Below are 20,668 nucleotides of genomic sequence, written 5' to 3'. Positions count from 1 at the left end.
TCAGTAAAAATTACATTTTGTTTGAGCATCCCTCTTTGACTGTTGGAGGGCATAATAGGAGTAGGAGTTGCAGAACTGCTTACCAGCAGTTTTAAATATGTATCTTTGTTAAAAAGCTCATAGACAATAATAGTACTTATATTGTAGGAAGAAGCATCCAAGAATGACTAAGTTTTCTGTTTGGAACATAGAAATAATGATGATACCATTGAAGAAAAGGGGAAATCCAGAGAAAGGCATGGACTTTCTGAACAAGAAATTAGAATTTAGACATGTAAATTGTTATCTGTATGTGAATGGTATTTTTATTGTACATATTAAACTCTTATTTTGATATGTAGAAAAGGCTGGTCTTCATAGGTATATGTGACTACATTATAACTTTGCCCTAAAACAGTTACCTCATTTTGGTTTTGTTTGTTGCTCAATAGAGTTTAAAAACTTACCCACATCTTTATATCTAATAAATCAATGAAGCAGGCACCTGTTTTCTAGCTCTTCCATTTTCGTTAGCTAACCATAATCCTGATCAGGCTTACTTACGCACTTAAGTTAGAGATAATGCTATATTTCTGACCAGTACCTGACATCCTATACTACCTACTTGGTAGCAATGAACTGTGTGAGCCAGAGATCAATGATAACTACTTTGAAATAGCTTGTTTTGCCCTCGCTGATGTGGTGTGGCTCAGTTGGTTGGAGCATTGTTCCATACACCGAAAGATGAGTTCAATTCCCATCAGGGCACATACCCAGGTTGTGGTTTTGCCCAGTCAGGGTGCATATGGGAGGCAACTGAATGATGTTTCTTTCTCTCCCTACTTCCTCTGTCTGGAATCAATAAAAAAATAAATTAAAAAGGAGTAGCTAGTTAGAATTCGTGGTCATTTCTAGCCTTTAGAGTAAAAAGTATTCCTACCAAATAGCTTCCAAGCCCTTGACTTATGCTACTATTGTTTAGTAATTAAAGTCTTAGTACCCACTGTCTTGATGGGGATTCAAGCTTACCAAATTACAAGCGATAGGATTTGATTCTGTTATATGTTAAAACAGTGCAATGAACAACACTTTTTCTGTTATCTTTGTTAATGCCATGAACAAAATCTTTCCTTAATAACTAAATTTGGGCCCCTGAGTTCTTCCTGGCAATGGATAAGCATATTGAGGTTTTAAAAAGAAGAGAATGGAGAAGAATAAATTCTTAACTACTGTGTACTAATTCAAAGCTGTTTATTTTTAATGTGCTATGTGGGAGTGATGATGCATTTACCACTTTGTAAATTAGGTAAAGAGAGGAATTATTATCCACACTTTCAAGTGAATTTAGGGGATATAGCTCAGTTCACAGACTTGGTTTTTGAGAGCTTGAACCGAGAAGTATTATGATCTCCTTGTCCAGTGTACTTTTGGCTACATATTCTGAGTTTACAGCTTGATCATTGAACTCAATCCCCATTTTCTTTTAAAAGCTTAGTTTTAACATGATCAGGGGAAAGGGAGTACTTAGATAACTCGTTTTCTAGTGTAGGTTTTGATGTCAAGGAGGCAGAACTTGTGGACATAATGGGTGGAGCTTTGAATAAGTAAAACTCTCATTTTGTTTGTCCAGGAATCTATTGCTGTTGGAGAAGAAGCAGGAAGAATAGTAACAGAACAGTTTCCCAGCTGTGTAGAATGTAGTTTTGTTTAAAGGGCCAATCTAAGATAACTAGATTGTTGGTTGAGCAGAGCAAACTCATATCTGAGAGTTGGGGAAGCATGGCTAGTGTGAAACAAGAAATTATGCTTCATCCTGACTTCGATGTCTGCCTTGCTTATGCTGTGGGCTAATTTACTCTATTAATTACGTTGTCGTTTTCCTCTGTAACAAGTCTATTTTGCTTTTCTGATGGATTTTACAAAGAAAGATTTTTGCTCAGTGTTTGTCATTGTAAATTCTCATTGCTGCTGCTGCCCTCAAAAGGATTGTGTAAATGAGGTGGGTAAGAATTTTAAATATACAGAAGATAACGTGTGTGTGTGTGTGTGTGTGTGTGTGTGTGTGTGTGTATTTGGTGGTATAAGTAGAAAGTTTCCCTTAAAGTGTTGAAATCGTTGATTTCAGAATGCTTTTTAAAATATTTATAAAATTTTATAGTTTAGTGAATTTTACACTATAATGTATATGAAGAGGGAAGAGGCATTTCTCAATTCTTCATGGTTAGAAGTTTTACTTTTATGTAAAAATAGTTAAATGTTACCTAAACACATTTGAAATGTAAGCTTTTAAGAAGTAAGTGCTGATGACTTTTTAAGAACTAGAAGATTGAGCCAGAAGAATACTATATAATGACTGTTTTCCCAGCAGATTAGTTGACAAATTATAAGTATATAAAATTCAAAGAAAAACTCAGTCTATAAAATGCATGTACATATCTTTGGGGTTGTTGATTTTAGTTATAAAAAATAAAATAACATTTTATAATAATCTTATATCAACTCATGAAGTTATTTTTGGGTACTCCGTTTAAAATTGCATAAAAGTGGCCTTTGTTTTTTGTTTTAAGAGGATATATAATCTTGTATAACCCCAAAAGTATCTTAAACATTAGCTGTTCAAGAAGTAACTTTATTTAATGCAGAGAAACATAGCTACTGTCCCAGGTCAAAAAACATAATATGGCACTACTGCCTAGAAAGAGACCCTGTGAGTTACAAAAGTAAACAAGAATATTTCTAAAGCCAGTTGGTTGCTGGCTGAGGAAGAATGGACTAGACAGGTGTGTATCTTATGTGTAAAATATTAGCTAAACTTACCTACCTTATTATTCCATTCTGTTTTGTGTTTTTGAACTTCATTCACAACAGGTGAGCAAAATTTTGCTTTTACTGGTCAGAACAGGACTAGAATAGGATTGTGTGTGGCTAAATCAAAAAGTAAAGAAAAGAGCGGGGGAAAGGAAGTAAGGTGGCAGAATTTTTTTGGCTCTAAATTGACCACCCTATTGAAATATATGAATCAAAAGGAAAAAAAGATGAAAACTTTTTTCATTAAAACATTTTCTCTTCATTATTTTGTCCTGTCTGGTGCTTAAAGTCATGTTTTAGAATAATCTCAACCAACTTTTTAAAAAATTATTAAATGTATTGAGGTGACACTGGTTAATAAGATAAGACAGGTTTCAAGTGTAGATTTCTGTGATACATGATCTGCATACAACATTTTACGCCCACTACCCAAAGTCACATCATCTTCCATCACCATATTTTTGGCCCCCTTTTTTCTTTACTACCCCTCAACCAACTTTTTTACATTAAAAATTATTTATTAAAATTTTTGAAAATACATTGAGTTTTCTCATCTCCTAAGAACAAGAAACCTGTGAGTATAATGAGTATATGAAAACCTGTATTTATTTATTTTTTTTAAGCAGCTTTCTATTTATATGTACCAGGTGACTTTTCTTTAGGCCACTTTAAGGATCATGAGATTTCATACTAAGTTTTACATTTTTAGGTCTTTTTAAATAAACAACCCCTATAAAGTCTTGCTTCTCAAATGATTCATAATATCTCTGCTAGATATTTTTATAATCCTGACTTCTTGATGGTAGCTGACTGGTGAAATATCTTTTTATTCTTTTTATTACCTAAGTGAGTAACAGTAAGCAGCTTAATCTTTTAATACCAGTTGCTGGACTGGTAAGGTGTGTCTCCATTTTATTGAGCTACCTTGGCACCTGCAATACATTTTTGAAGGCAGCAGTGACATTTGAATATGTAGTTTTACTGCCAGAAGGCCAAACTCATTCCTCTAAATGTATGTTTTATAGCATTGGTATGGAATTTTCCATACCTAAATCTTAGCTAGAAGTTGAAAAAGTAGCATAACCTAGTAGTTCAGGTTATTATACAATGCACAGTTGGTTTTGCTATTGGTGACTTTATATCTCATTTGTTCAACTATTATTTCTATTTGTAAGTAGGATTTGATTTCTTATTTGTAAAGTCATGAGTGTATATATGGTTGCATGGATAGGATTAACAAAAGGACCAAGGATTGAAAGCAGGTTCACAGTGGATCTTAGTGATTATTATTCAAGAGAATTCTCTGCTTACTTTTAACTCTAAACTTTATTATCTTTTCGGATTACCTTGAAATCCAAAGTGGCCTTAGATCAGCAAGTAATTCAAAGAGCTTTCAACCTAGATATTACATTTGATTCTAGCTCATGTGAATATAGATAAATGAATTGTACAAGTATTCCCGTTTGCTTTACAAGGAATCTGAAGCTTAGCTGTTTCTATTTGCCCAGTTCACACTGAATTCAAGTTTTCTATTAAATCCTTTTATTTTTCCAATATGCTTAAGCTAAATTGAAATGTCTTTTGATAGAATCAATGTGTGTGTTTGTGTGTATAATTAATTAATATGTAGAGTTTACTGCCAGAAGTCCAAACTGCATTCTCCTAAAATGTGCTTATGGGAGAAGGAACATTTTCCTAATCATATTCTATATTCTCTTTTGTTGCTTTTCTGTAGCATTTAGAATATTTTTACATGCAAAGGCCAACTATGTATGTGTCCACTTTTAGCAAAGAATTGTCTTTCAGGTAACTTTCTGCCAGTAGTGAATGTTCTACGAACTCAACATATAGTATTCTAGATAGTTTTTCCATTATATTTATGAATAGCATTTTAAAATTTGCTTTTAGCTCAGCAGGCGTGGCTCAGTGTTGGAGCATGAACCTATGAACCAGGAGGTCACTGGGGCAAGCAGGAGGCAGCCGATCAATGATTCTCTCTCAACATAGATGTTTCTATCTATCTATTCCTCTCCCTTCCTCTTTGAAATTAATAAAAATATATTTAAATAAATGAATAAAATTTGCTTTTTTTTGTTTGCTATAGTAAACAGTTCTACATGTTTATTGTATAAAATTATAAACAAATATAAAACAAAATCACTAGTGTTTCTTCTACCGGAGAGCTTGTATTGTGCATCATCCATTTTTTTCTTAAAACAGTTCCTATTTTCTTAAACCTTAGTTTGAAATTCCATACCACCTTGCTCAACTAAAGCAGACTTTTACTTCAGCAGCATTATTTTCTTTCTTTTTTTTTTTTAAATGCACCGAGGACTTGTTTTATTTATTTATTTATTTATTTATTTATTTATTTATTTATTTATTAAAATATATTTTATTGATTTTCCACAGAGAGGAAGGGAGAGGGATAGAGAGCTAGAAACGTCGATGAGAAGGAAACATCGACCAGCCGCCTCCTGCACACCCCCTTGCTGGGGATGTGCCTGCAACCAATGTTCATGCCCTTGACCGTAATTGAACCTGGGACCTTTCAGTCCACAGACCGACGCCTATCCACTAAGCTAAACCGGTTTCGGTCAGCAGCATTATTTTCTTATTTTTATTAGAATTAAAAGACCAGTTGGGAAAACTTAATATGTTGGATTTGAAAGTAAGCAAAATACAAACTATCTTTTTAGTCATTACTCAGAAGTGAACCCTTTAAATACATTGATTCAATTTTAGGATCATCATTACTACTAAGTTCCTTGCCGTGGAAGGTTAGTCATAGAGGCAGAATCCTCCAAATTAGGATTTTTGACTAATGCATTCAGTAAATAATGAGAATTATTTCACTACAACTCTAGTATTTGAAAACTTTTTTGAGCTAATTATTTGATGTAGTGTTGACCCTTGGAATAACACGGATTTAACTATGCAGGTCTGGCCAAAACCAGTTTGGATCAGTGGATAGAGCGTCAGCCTGCAGACTGAAAGGTCCCAGATTCGATTCCGGTCAAGGGCATGTACCTTGGTTGTGGGCACAATCCCCAATGGGGGTGTGTGCAAGAGGCAGCTAATTGATGTTTCTCTCTCATTGATGTTTCTAACTCTCTATCTCTCTCCCTTCTGCTCTGTAAAAAAATCAATAAAATATATATTTTTTAAAAACAATACCTTAAAAAACAAAACAAAAACTATGCAGGTCTCTTTATACATTTTTTAAAATTAATACATATAGTACAATAAATTTTGTCTTCCTTATGATTTTCTTAACATTTTCTCTAGATTACTCAATTGTAATAATACAGTAGGTGATATATATATGTCATATAAAATATGTGTTAATCAACTATGTTATTAATAAGGTCAACAGCAGGTTATTAGTTGTTAAGTTTTGGGGGTCAAAAGTTGCAAGTGATTTTCAACTGCCCATAGGGGTCAGTGCCCCAAGGGTCAACTATATTTCATTTCAATCTATGAGAGATTACATGCATTTCTGTGATCTATCAAATTATTATTAACTTTGGTTTAATATATCTTGTCACTGAGACTATAGATTATTATAATTAATATGTATTCTAGTTATATGTATTTCTAGTTCCTCTGCCCTAATTCCCTGTTTTTTGTGTATTTAGATGCCACTTAATGTATTAGTGTGGTTAATCAGATGAGTTGGAATAATGAGATGGCTTTGTCCACATCACCTCTCAGATAGGGAGTATTTTGTTTATCTTTCAACACATTGCTGAAATTTTTATTTGCAAAGAATTTACACGTCATGAAGATTCTAAAATATCACTGGGATGCTCTTTAGTATTACATGTAATAGTTACATTGAATGTTCTGAAATTAGACAGTTTCTCTTTCATATGGGTCTAATGTATCACTTTTCACTTTATGTTTCTTATGTATAAGACAGTTTGCTCTTCAGTTCTCATGCCAAACCAGTCCAAATCCTTAAGTCCTTCTATACTTGGTGAGTTTGTTAAAGAGTGCTATAATCATAGAATACCTGCCAAACTGAGCATGTGAATTCATGCCCACACAAGTTCACTATTCAAAACAGCTAATTGCTGTGTTGATTAATGTGTTAGGTAACAAGGTTGAACAAAACACATTCTAACCAATTAGAATATTTGGCCTTCTTTTTAGCCAGTAACTTCTTTTACTTAAATCACAGCAGAAAATGTTGACAACATTCTAAAATTTTCGCTAGCCACATATACAAGCCATGGAAGTAAGTGCCTCCTACTCTCTGTTTCTTTCCTCTGTCTTGAGGGAGTTAAATTGCCACTACTCAACTCAGCCTGCGGGAACCAGCTCCTTCAGACAAATCGGTGGGGGGGGGGGGGGGGGGGGGGGGAAGCCAGGTTTTTAAGAAGTCAATCTAATGGAACCTTGAAAGTCAAAGTTCAAAGACTCTGCTTTCATTAATGTTTTCCTGTCACTGTTTTTGTGCGTTTCAGGGGGTGAAGCCAGCCAGTTTTGACAAAGTAGCAATTCCTGAAGTGAAGGAAATTATTGAAGGATGCATTCGGCAAAACAAAGATGAAAGGTAAGTTGCCTCTTGCCCTGCTACTTAAACAAAAACCTAAAATGTTATATTCACATGCTGTGAATATAACACTCAATATAAGGTGTATTTTACTAGTGACTAGTTTTTCAAGTAATGTCATAATATCTTTAAAAGTAGTTTTGTCCATTGAAGTGTTCAAATTTGATACACTGAAATGTTGTAAAACTGTGGTGTTTAAGTAAACCAGAATTACCTGAAATATCAACATTTAATGATAACTTTGTATAGCATCAGCATGATGTATAAAACTCAGTAGGGTTCAGTCCTGGTCAGTGTGCTCAGTGGTTAGAGAGTCAGCCCATGCACCAAAGTGTTGTGGGTTGGATTCCCCTGTCAAGGGCATGTACCTGGATTGCAGGTTCATTCCATCAGGTGTGTGCAGAAAAGGCAATCAGTCGACGTGTCTCTCTCACTTAGATGTTTCTCTCTCTTCCTCCCTTCCTTCCTCCTTTTCACTGTGTTTAAACATCAATTGAAAACATATCCTCACATGAGGATTAACAACAAAACAGAAAACTCAGTAGGGTTCCATCTCTAATGCAGCAGATCCATTCCTTAGTTTTTTATTCATTGAATTCTAAAAGATAAAATAAAATCTTGGTTCTTTAAAATCAACTCAACTATACAGGTCTTGGTTTGCTTTTATTATGCCAGAATTGAAGAAGAGCAAAACATCAAAATTCCTTTGAGTAAAAAGAGACGACTTCCCCTAAAGCTTAGGAGGAGATCTGGCTTAGTCATTTGTACTAACAGAGGACTTTTCTCAGAGGAGTGGCAAGTATCTGATCTGCCACAGAGCTGATTCATCACCCGTTAGGCATGGCAAAGGTCCAATGTCTGTTTTTGAAAAATAATCCACTTTGAATATCCCCCCTTACCCTCTTTAAAAAAAATTTTTTTTAAAGATCAGCCTGTACAAATATAAATTGTAAGTTGAGCATAGTCTACCTCCAGAAGAATGTGAGCAATCAGGTATATCAACCAAATTAAAGAATTCCATATCTTCCCTTCTCCAGTCTCATGCTCTTTTCATAACTTCATTATTTGGAAGAGGTTAACATCATGATCTTTAAGGCTTTTTAGTAGAAATTTAATTTGGGCTTTTATTTTAATCTCTTTAAGAACTTTTTTTTACTATAAACAAAGGAATATTTGTTTTCCAGTCTTCAAACATATTACTCTGTTTCTTTTCTGGATGGACCAGTTCACTAGATTACTGGTATTTTGAGACCATTTATCTAAAGAAGATTGTTTCACAATTAGACTTCTGCTTGCCTAGTACACAAATTGTTGAACAGGAATTGAGAGAATTTGGGGCGGGGGGGAAGGGAGGTAAATGAAGCTTGCTGTAATAGAAGGTAATGAACTTGAAATCAAAAGATTTAATTCCACCATTTACTACTTTTATTTATAACTATGAGCAAGATTTTCAGCCTCTCTGAACTTCCATATCCTAATTAGGATATCTTATTGAATGTTGGTCAAGGATTAGATGAAATCCTACAAATGAGGATTTTTTTTTTAATATATAACTGTAAATGCTATATAAATAATTATATGGTATTTTGAAGATATGATATTCTTTGTATTGGTATTGTTAGTACACTATTAACAAATTAGATCATTATATTTAAAAAGATAACACTTCCTATTTTTATTCATAAATGTTATTGTTATGAGATTGTCATGATGTTCTGTAACGAGAGTAAAACTCTAATCACTATTCAAATGGAGCAATGTAAAAATGAGTTATGAAATGTCCCTTGTATTTTGTCAATCCTTTTTCATTATTCCAAGCATAACAATCAATAATTAGCCACACTTGAAAGTTATCTTTTAAATCTAATGACGCTTTATGTGTGTGTTTTTTTCCCCTTCTCTCTTTGGAAGATATTCTATCAAAGACCTTTTGAACCATGCCTTCTTCCAGGAGGAAACAGGGGTACGGGTAGAATTAGCAGAAGAAGATGATGGAGAAAAAATAGCCATTAAGTTATGGCTACGTATTGAAGATATTAAGAAATTAAAGGGAAAATACAAAGACAATGAAGCTATTGAGTTTTCCTTTGATTTGGACAGAGATGTGCCAGAAGATGTTGCTCAAGAAATGGTAAATTATCACTAATCAGCCATTTAAAAATTGATGCAGATTTATATAGATAGATAGATAGATAGATAGATAGATAGATAGATAGATAGATATAGGTATATATATAGATATTTATATTATTGAGCAAAAAAGCAGTTTATGAAGCAGTGTATATGGCATATCCCATTGATATAAAATTGTATTAATTAAATGGCCCCCAAATTATTTTTGAGGAAAAGATATATAGACTTACATAGGTATAGATGGATGGATCTAAGAGAATAGAATATGAATATGGAAATAAAGAAACTAGAATACAATCTGAAGTTATTTTGAGAGTTTAATGTTGAATGACTTCTAGTTTGTATTAAACATTTTTAGTGAGAATGAGAAGCTATACCTTCTAAATATTTATATATTCACCTTTATCCAGTCATCTGTATAAACTCTATAAATAGATCATAAATTGTTTTTACTTTTAAGGGAGTTTTCAAGATAAATTATTTAGATATACTTTGGTGAATTATTTTTTGAAGTATTGTAAAAGATCAATTCAAAAAGGAAACACTTCACCAATTTTAGGCTTGCCATAATGCCTAAAAATAGACATTTACTATGTAAAGGTACTTATATAATTTATAAGAACCATTTAATAATAGTTGCCTAAGTATGAAAGATACACTTATTTTTGTGATTTTTTTTTATACTGTTTGAAGTTTGTGTTGTTGTTTTTTTAACCTTTACTTATCTACCACAGTTGTTTTATCTCTTTAAATGATTGCCTAGTGAAAGGAAGTACAAGCAACACAGGTTACTAGTAATGGTATGTGTGAGTGGGAAATAGAATCTAATGGGACTTAATTTGTTTTAAAAACTTTGGGTTTAGGTTTCTCATTGTTTTGTTATTGTAAGAAGTGAAAGTATATTCACCTCTCGAGTTTCTACAAAGATCTTGGCACCCACCCCAAGAGTATCTTCAAAAATGGTGGGAAAATGCATGTTGGACCAGTAATTTCACAGTCTGGTTAAGATCAAGTCTTAAAGAGCTCTTTCTTCTCCTTCTCTACTTTTCTCCCAAAAGGGTCTTTTTTGTTTTATATTTGGTTTGTTTACCTTTGATAACCTACTGCTTCCTAATGCACATTTTTATCATATAGGTAGAGTCTGGGTATGTCTGTGAAGGTGATCACAAGACCATGGCGAAGGCCATCAAAGATAGAGTATCATTAATTAAGAGAAAACGGGAGCAACGGCAGTTGGTGCGAGAGGAGCAAGAAAAAAGAAAACAGGAAGAGAGCAGTTTCAAACAGCAAGTAGAACAACAATCAAGTGCTTCCCAGACAGGAATCAAGCAGCTCCCCTCTGCTAGCACTGGCATACCTCCTGCCTCTACCACTTCAGCTTCAGTTTCTACGCAAGTAGAACCTGAAGAACCTGAGGCAGACCAACATCAACAACTACAGTACCAACAACCGAGTATATCTGTGCTATGTAAGTATTTCTGGGAGTGGGCAAGTATGCTAAGGATACTCCTAATTGACTTAATAGAGGGTATAATTATTCTGTTTTATTGTAATGGGAGAACTGTCTTTTCTGACTCTAGATTTATATTGAGGTCCGTTACTTCCTATGAATGTAGAGTTGTATTGTCCATCTCTAAGAATACTTTAATAGCCTCCCCATACTTGTTAGGGCCCATATCTGAATGATAACATTTTCTCTGCCTCTCCCCTCTGGCCTCTGTTGTTTTTTTAAATGTTTATATTTAATTTAAATTCTTTATTGTTTAAAATATTATATATGACTCCTTTTCCCCCTATTGATCTCTCCCCAGCTGCTCCCACACCCCAGCACATGCCCTCACCCCCTACTCTCTGTGTCTATTGGTTATGCTTATATGCATGCAAGTGCAAGTTCTTTGGTTGATCTGTTACCCCCTCCCCTGCCTTCCCTGAGATTCGATAGTCTGTTTGATGATTCTATGTCTCTGGATCTATTTTTGTTCACCAGTTTATATTGTTCATTATATTCCACAAATGAGTGCGATCATGTGATACTTATCTTTGATTGGTTTATTTCACTCAGCATAATGCTTTCCAGGTCCATGACTTTTTATCTTCTTATTAATGATGTTGCACTGGCCTCTTGGTTTTGAATTATGAATGTAACATATAATAAATTTGAAATGGTTGCTCTCTACCTTTTTCTATTCTTATGTTCATGACTAATAGAAAAGAAGGATGGGGCAGTGAGGAAATGTGAAAAGAATATAAGATGATTTTACAGGTTCCTTCATCTTGGAGATTCCAATTTATAGATTTCTACTTTTCACAATTCCTTAAAATGAAATCCAATATAATAAAAGGCTAATTTGCAAATGGACCAAATGGCAGAACAACCGGTTGCTATGATGTGTACTGACCACCAGAGGGCAGATGCTTAACGCAGGAGCTACCCCCTGATAGTCAGTAAGCTCCCACGGAGCCTCTCACCTCTGTGGCTGTGCTAAGGATGTCCGACTGCTGCCTTAGGCCCAGTCCAGGAGCAGCCCTAAGCCATCAGTCAGACATCCCCCAAGGGCTCCAGATTGCCAGAGAGCACAGGCTGGACTGAGGGATACACAGATACACACACACACACACACACACACACACACGCACAAATTTCTTTCCTTTTTTTTTCTCAATATATTTTATTTTTTTTAATTTTTTTTTTTTTGCCCCCCTCCCAGGTGCACAAATTTCTAAGACATTAAAACATTTTTTTTTCATATGGATCTCTCATTTAAACATAGAAATATACTTAGTAAATTAACTAATATTCATTATTTATTTAGTTCAGGTCTGTGCAAAGAAAAAACCTATTTGATCCTAAAGTCAGCCTCCATTTTATGATTTATCTCTCTCTGTTTTTCTCCTTCAGCTGACGGGACTGTTGACAGTGGTCAGGGATCTTCTGTCTTCACAGAATCTCGAGTGAGCAGCCAACAGACAGTTTCATATGGTTCCCAACATGAACAGGCACATTCTACTGGCACAGTCCCAGGGCACACAGCTTCTGTTGTCCAAGCACAATCTCAGCCCCCTGGGGTGTATCCACCCTCAAGTATGGTAAGTAATAGCATAAGAGAGTGTAAACCAGTAATGAGAGCCAACAGATAATGTGTTAAATTTAAATTATTTCTTATATCCAAGTAATAGCATGAGTCTGAAGTAGAAAATATAAACGGTGCATTTCTGAAAGAAATAGGTTTATTATTGGGTATATTAAGAGTAGTTCAGGCAGGGCAGGGAATACACACATACCATATGGAAAGTTTAGGCTGTTCTGCCTTTGATTAAAGATAACGATAATGTTCTCTTTAGCACTTTAGAGTTAAAACTGTTCAGAGGAGCATAAGTTGGATATACAAATATTTGGGGGTTGGGGGTGAGGAGAATTTTTCAAAAGCTTATTTATTAAAAGAATTACTATGTATTTTCTGTAAGAATTTTTATTGTATAAAACACAGGTAAGACCTTCAGATCATTATAGAATGCTGCATGTGAGTACTCTAGAGTGAAAAAATCCTTTATTTGTATGACCATTTAATTTAGCGCTTGTGTTTTAATCATTAGTTGCTATGTATGTTCCTCCTTAAGTCTGTGTTGGACACAAGTTCCTTCCTTATTATGTGTTCATGTGCTGTTTTCCTTTATTTGGTATCTGTTTCTTACTGGTTTATTTTTAGAATCAACTTATGGAGATTATTTCCTAAAATGTTTTATACATTTATATATACATACATACGCAGACACATGTATACACATTATTACCCCATGTTTTACATTAGCCACTTTTGCTTCTCATAATATTAAAGTAGACCATCAGATAATATCCCTTTTTTTTTTTTTTAATGATCTGTGAAGTCTTAAGGGGTAAATAAAATATACCATCTGGCTCAGGGTAGAATTGGAGAATAACTGGTCATTATATAACACTTTAGTGAAATCTTTAGACAGGTAGATTTTCCCTTTCTCAGAAAGCTTTTAATCTGAATTTTGTGGAACTCTTGCTCTTCAATAAATGAAAATCTTTCTCTGTTAAGAAAAAACTTTTGCTTGCTCTTGTCTTTTATCCTACAGCTTGGGATAAAAGGTGTTTACTTCAGAGTCCATTTATCAGTCCTGCAGTGGCTAGATCTCAAGATGAATGGCCACAGTAACATAAATAAAACTACTAATGTACTGATGTTTTAACAATCTATTTTTCTGTCCTTTAAAATAATTAGGTAGGTTAGAAAAACTTCATAAAGACTGTATAGATGTATTTCTGTGATCTGGCAAATATTTGTCCGAATTTCTTGCCAGTTTCTACTCTGTTATAATTGACTTTTTTCTGGATCATCACACTAGACTTTCTGAAAACTATTTTTAACTTTTCAACTTCATTCATTCATTCATTACAGGGCCGTGGACATTGGGTCCCTTTTTTTAGAAAAGAAAATGGAGGGATCATTTATGAAGATTTTAAATATTTGAGCCACAAACATAATTATGATTATATTTATTGATGTGCTAAAAGCAATCTGCTAATAACATTCTTGCCTTTTAATGACAATATTCTGTGGAGGTATCATGAAGTTATTAAATACTGAGAACAATAAATTTTTATAATTTTGTTCTTATTCAAGAAAGATTTTATTGTAACTTATAATAATATATCAATTATATGTAGAATTTAGAAATTAGAATAAAAGAGAAACAAGGGTGAAGAAAAATAGAACCAGGAATGAAATACATAATCATACAATAGTACTTATACACTTGCTGCTGGCAGGCCATAAATTTGGCTCATAGCATTCTATGCAGCCAATTTTAGGAGAAAAAATGTAATTAGTTGCAGTTTACAATATCCAAAAGGAAATAAAAATCTTCCTCAGGACAGTCTTACAGTATTAGGTGTACTGTTTTGTAGCTGTATTATAACTTTTGTGTTAAGGTGCCTTAAACTTTGTAAACCTAAGTTGAATCATTTTTAAAGTTAATTTTTAAAAATTCACATTTAATATATTTTCCATTGACTAATATAAATACACAATATTTCCTGTATCTATTGTGAATTACTACTAGAATTAATACTAGAAAGATACATACTTTTCCTAGTAGAAAATGACTTTTTAAATTGCCTTTACAGATAAAGATAGGCAAGCGAAATAAATAAAATACTGTGAGCCAATAACTTTTTTAATCTGATGCCTACTTAAAAAGAATTGAGAAACCTTTTCTGAGGCTTCCAGAGCTCCTGCAAAGTAATCCAAACTTAAAATCTTCTATATCTTATAATGTGCATTCAACTAATAGAATTCATTCTTGTTTAATCTTTAGAAGTTTGCAGAAACTACAAGCCAATATTCATTGTTTACCCTGTATGTTCTGCTACCTCAGTCACTCATTCTTATTCATACAATCATAATAATTCATGTTATTTTAGAATACTTAGGAAGATAAGTGATCATTATCATGGTTGTTCATTAAAAAAAACTTGTACTTGACCAACAGTGTAGAGAGAATAAATATGATCAGCCAGCTAAGCTTTCTGGAATTATAGCTCTCCAAAAAAAAATTGGCATTATGGAATTGGGGGGAAAGAATGTTTCTTTATGTCAGCTTTGCCCTGTTACCATTGTACATTTGGTTATTTTGTTTTCAAAGTACTGTGTTTTTCATGTGTGTGTTTGTTTTCTGTTTAGCCTCGTCGTGGCCGTAGCATGTCAGTTTGTGTTCCCCATCTTTCTGCTGTTCCCTCTCTGTCCCGCATCTCTCCCAGTGCTCCTTCCACCCCACCACCAGTGCAGTCTGCACCTCTTTCTCCTTCCCTCCTTCGGACTGCCCCTGAGGAAACTTTTGCCGAAAAGCTTTGTAAAGCATTGGAGAGTGTCCTGCCTATGCACTCTGCCTCTCAGCGCAAGCACCGACGCTCCAGCCTGCCTTCCCTCTTTGTCAGTACTGTATGTAACCATAAACTTCCTGACAAATGAAAATTTATTACCAATGAATACATCCAGGCATCAAGAATTTTCATAAAAATTATAAGAACAGGACTGAACTTAGTATTAAATTATGATTTAGGGTACCAATTCTGTAGAAATATTTTTTGTTATAAGGTTTTATGGGGGGGGAAATGCAAGGAGGTAATGAGAGAGAATGCTTATAACACCCTTGACACGTATCAGTGTGTGTACAATAAAATTTAGCTTTTTAAAAATATTTTCCTATCTCCCACTGACCTATACAAACCCTTGCATTTTCATATCTTAGTAAAGAATATGTGTATTTTAAACTCATTGTTGGCTTAATCAAAGGCAATTTTCTCTTTATCAAACAATACCCAAACATGTTTTCTCCTCACTTTATTCTAGAGCTGCTAATGAAACTGGATGAATCTATTTTTTTCCCCATAGTCAGTGAATAATAATTGAACAGTGAAAGTTGATTTTAATTTCTTAGCTGTTTGAAATGATGTGTCAGCAAACAAAAAAGGACACATAATGTTTCCTCATGAAAGTTTTTTTTCTTAGATTGATAAAGGTGGAATCTTGACTAATGAATACATTAGTCACATATATAGTCCATGTGGTTTTCTTTGGCCCATCCATGTCTATAAAAGATCTGTCTTTTAAAGTTTTAAACACTGTGGGACCTTGCTGTTGTTTTTCCAGATAGAGAATATAGTTAACATTCTGATCTAGCAATGCTCAGATCAGATTTTTACCTACGAGAGTAATATAGCTTTTGAGTACTAATAGAAACCCTCTTTTAGATGTTGTGAAGAAATGACAAAGAGCTATTTTGCTAACGTAATAGGGGTCTTCCCTATTGAAAAATGAAACAGTTCTCTTTTTAAAAACGAGCCTATGAAAGTGAATTATCACAGGGTGCACGGTTTGCACTTGGCCAGAGCAAGATAGGATTCTAAAATTAGTTTTAAATCCAGAACTGCTTCTTTGACTCCAAAAATATTGTTGTAGCAAATTAGCTGTTATTTATATTCTTTCACGGATTTGAACCCAAATTATTCAACCCTTAACTAGGACCAGAAAGTGGACATTTAGTAATTTGGCGTCTGTCGCATGTTTCATGTAGTAAAATTAACTATATCTGGTTTGCAATAGACCAGAACAAAGACATTACTGTCCCTAGTCAAGTTGTGTATTTTTTACTATCCACCAAAAATCTCTTCTAATTTCTACTTAGAAGACATACAATTACTTGATAAGAAAATAACACTGAAGCCTCTAATAGGAGAGGATAATAAAAATATAGAATATAGGTAGCCTTTGTACAATAGCTTAAATTAAAATGCATTTCTTATATTATAAAAATTGTTGGGTTTATTGGTTTCCCTTAACTCTTTCTCTACTGATGTAATTTATATTAAGAGTAAGCATGTTAATTGTAGGTAAAAGTAAAATAATCACTTAGAAAGTTAAATTTTTTTGAGAAAGGAAAGTTGAGAAAGGAAATTTGTGGAAAAGCAGCTTTTATCTGAGGCAAAGAGTCCTACGAAATAATTACATGGACCCTGGATGTATTTAATGGATTTTCACTATGCACATAATTTCTACAAGTATTGTTATTTCTTTATTAATTATAAATTTGGTGTAACCATTTCATAGGGTTACACAGAGCTATCCAGTTGTGCATGTCAAATGTAATTTCACATATGAATGTATGAATTACTTGTCTTATTCATGTTGATACAGCCTCAGTCCATGGTGCATCCGTGTGGGGGGATCCCAACATACCCAGAATCACAGATATTTTTCCCAACTATCCATGAACGTCCAGTTTCTTTTTCACCACCTCCCACCTGTCCACCGAAGGTGGCCATTTCCCAGCGGCGTAAGAGCACCTCCTTCCTGGAAGCCCAAACTCACCACTTCCAACCCCTGCTGAGGACTGTTGGCCAAACTCTTCTTCCACCTGGTGGCAGCCCAGCTAATTGGACACCAGAGGCCATAGTTATGCTGGGTACTACAGCCAGTAGAATAACTGGAGAGCCATGTGAGATACCGGTCAATCCTTTGTTTGAACCGCCTCAAGTTTACAGTGAATGTAGACCTGGACTAGTACTTTCAGAAGAAGCTCACTGTTTTGTTCCTCAGGAAGCATTGTATCTAGCTGGGGTACAGTACCAGGCCCAGGTTGCAGAACAGTGTGAGGGTATTCCATACAACTCACCAGTACTGTCAAGTCCTATGAAACAGATACCTGAACAGAAGCCAGTACAAGGGGGCCCTACCTCAAGTTCTGTCTTTGAATTTCCATCTGGACAGGCTTTCTTGGTAGGACACCTTCAGAATTTAAGATTAGATTCTGGATTGAGTCCAGGATCTCCCCTCTCTAGTATTTCTGCACCTATCAGTACAGATGCTACACGTTTGAAATTTCACCCTTTCTTTGTTCCTCATTCTGCGCCTGCTGTGTTAACTCATAACAATGAGAGCAGAAGCAATTGTATATTTGAATTTCATGTTCACATTCCAAGCTCCTCTTCAGGAGAAGGAGGGGGAGTTTTACCTCAGCGTGCTTACCAAAATCGTCAGGTTGCAATGGACTTGAATCAGGAAGAATCACCTCAATCAGTTGGATTACATGGTCGCCTGCAGCCTGTGACTGAAGAACAGCATAATTATGCCCCAGAATTGACCGTTTCTGTGATAGAGCCTATCGGACAGAACTGGCCAATAGGAAGCCCAGAATATTCCAGTGATTCCTCACAAATTACTTCTTCAGACCCCAGTGATTTTCAATCACCTCCCCCTACAGGGGGAGCAGCTGCACCTTTTGGCTCTGACGTCTCACTACCCTTTATCCGTCTGCCTCAGACAGTGTTACAAGAATCCCCACTCTTCTTCTGTTTCCCCCAAGGAACCACATCTCAGCAGGTTTTATCTGCCTCATATTCTTCAGGAGGATCTGCACTCCATCCACAGGTTATAGGAAAACTTCCACTATTTTAAACTACCCTACTACGCATCATTACATTTAAATTTTCTATCCCTCCTTTCCATTTATGAGGAATATTATTTAATTTAATTATTATTGAATTTCTTCATTTGGGGGTATTAGAAACTATTTGTATTTAAGACCAAAATATGAGAGAGAAGCTGCCTAATTTACTTATAAGATATGCAAACCCTTAGAAAAAGAATATAAAAACTAGAATTTTAGTTGGTTATTAAAATCAATTACTTCTATCCATAGATAGCATATTTAAAACTAGTAGTAAAAAGGTAGTTGTCTATATTGTGATGTTGACTCAACATTATTTATAAATACTAATGTGAATATATCTCCCTACAATTAAGCGTGGCTAGTTTTTTAAAAATCTTTTTTTTTACATAGAATTAACAATACACAGAATTTTCATTAGTGTGGAAGGATTTTAAAAGACAAAAAGGAAACGTCTTAAGAATTTGTTTTAACAAAATGAAGATGTCTTTTTAAAAAGGCATCAATCAAACAAGTCACTGTATATGTCCAAATAAAATGTTAATCAATAAAGTTAACTAATTCTAATTTGTAGAAACTAAGTTAGAATCTAGTGTGGATGGTGGGGTTTTTAAAAATTTGTCTTAAGAACTTGTGATATATGTTGCAAGCTAAGGAACATTACATATGCAGGCCTTGGTGATTTCATCAACAAATATAAATTTTGTTATTTATGTTTATGAGCTTATGCACTCTTGCAAATAAAGACCAAGTAATGGCCATATTAGAATTCAATAAATGGAATTAGTAGTAGCTATTTTATATATTTTGATATATTTTATCAAATTCATGTCTTATTAAGATCTATGTAGGAGATTATGCAATTATATATTTAAGACATAGTTTGGATCTTTTAAATATTTCATTCTTTTATTAAAAAAACAAAACAAAAAAAACCTGTATGTTCTCCTTTGTACTTTCTTCCTATGTGGGCATAAACAACCCTGAAAGTGTACCTAAAGTATCACTTACTTAGAATAGTACCAGGAATCAAAAAGATCCAGAAATTTGAAAATTATACTGCATGGGTATGCAGTACACTTATAGCATTACACTAGTTAGTTGTCAGTCTGTACTGTAAATCTTAATGCACTGCCAGTCATTCTTTAAACTTTCCAAAATAAAATTTCAAATATCAAGTAGTTAATTTACAGACATTTCAGAAACAATAAATGTGTATAGTAGTTAAGATGTACTGACATGTTTTATCCAAGGAATCTTCAAAGAAACCTCTTGTAAAGCCCCACATTCTGTTATTTTAACTTAGACTTTTGTAGGTCAGATTTCCTCAAATTCAATACTATTGATGTTTTACTTTGTATAATAGTTCTTTGTTTGGGGTAGCTGTTCTGCACAATATAGGATGTTTAACAACAACCTTGGTGTCTTCCCAGTAGATGCCAGTAGCATCAACCAAAAATGTCTTCAGATACTGCCAAATGTTCCCTGAGGTGAGGGCAAAATTGCCCTTGCTTAAGAAATAATACTGTAAGCAATTTATGATAACAGATTTTTTTTTTTTTTTTTTTTACATTTTTCATAAAAGTCACCATGACATTACAAGAAATAGCAAAGGAACCAAATTAGCATTACCAAATACTCTTCTTTCATTGTTCACTTATAGAGAAGTATTTTTTACATTGATATTCTTATTACTTTTTTCCTGATTATTGTCATTAACAATTATATTAGGAATCTTACATTTTTTAGCTAAAATTATAGCCTGAGCAGAAGTGGTTAGGTTTTAACTATCAGTGGTTTTTGCATAGGATCAGAGAATGTTCTTCTCTTAACCTCTTCTTACAAAAGATTCCCCTACAGTCTCTTCCACATATACTTTATCAAGCTAATGTTTCATTTTACTCAAGCAAATTCTCAGGAGCTTAACATTTATTGCCAAAGCCTAACTTCTCTGTACATTTACTTTAGGGATTTTCTAATTTATTGTATTTACTTTTTTTCTCTAGGCACAGGGGCAGAGCCAGGGGCAGCCATCCTCAAGTATTGTAACAGGGGTTTCATCTTCCCAACCCATACAACACTCTCAGCAGGTGAGAATAATTCATTGCTACATTATATGGATTAGCAGTAGCCAGTACACTGTTTTACATCTTTTTTTAATTAAATTTCTGATGTAAATGGCCTACTAACTTTTTGAAAGGAAAATCAAGAGGCATA

At 34.2% G+C, this 20,668-nt stretch overlaps 1 protein-coding gene across 15 annotated transcripts in view; it reads left to right on the top strand.

The window, feature by feature from the left end:
- The window catches only part of WNK1 (WNK lysine deficient protein kinase 1), a 128,332-nt gene that overhangs the window by 69,394 nt on the left and 38,270 nt on the right, over window positions 1-20,668 (top strand). For 10 of the 15 annotated variants that reach the window (XM_084878704.1, XM_084878711.1, XM_084878712.1 and 7 more), the window contains exons 5-10: window positions 7,257-7,345; window positions 9,257-9,476; window positions 10,613-10,946; window positions 12,378-12,565; window positions 17,200-18,432; window positions 20,458-20,541. In XM_084878704.1, the coding sequence (XP_084734830.1) occupies window positions 7,257-7,345; window positions 9,257-9,476; window positions 10,613-10,946; window positions 12,378-12,565; window positions 17,200-18,432; window positions 20,458-20,541 (2,148 nt within the window). The remainder of the gene's footprint in view (window positions 1-7,256; window positions 7,346-9,256; window positions 9,477-10,612; window positions 10,947-12,377; window positions 12,566-17,199; window positions 18,433-20,457; window positions 20,542-20,668) is intronic. The other 5 variants (XM_084878708.1, XM_084878706.1, XM_084878707.1 and 2 more) reach the window with 1 other exon arrangement.

Source organism: Pipistrellus hanaki, assembly GCF_964339955.1.
Source record: "Pipistrellus hanaki genome assembly, chromosome: 3".
NCBI classification, from domain to species: domain Eukaryota; kingdom Metazoa; phylum Chordata; class Mammalia; order Chiroptera; family Vespertilionidae; genus Pipistrellus; species Pipistrellus hanaki.
The sequence above is the reverse complement of the archived record's forward strand: the minus strand, read 5'-3'. Positions and strand labels throughout refer to the sequence as shown.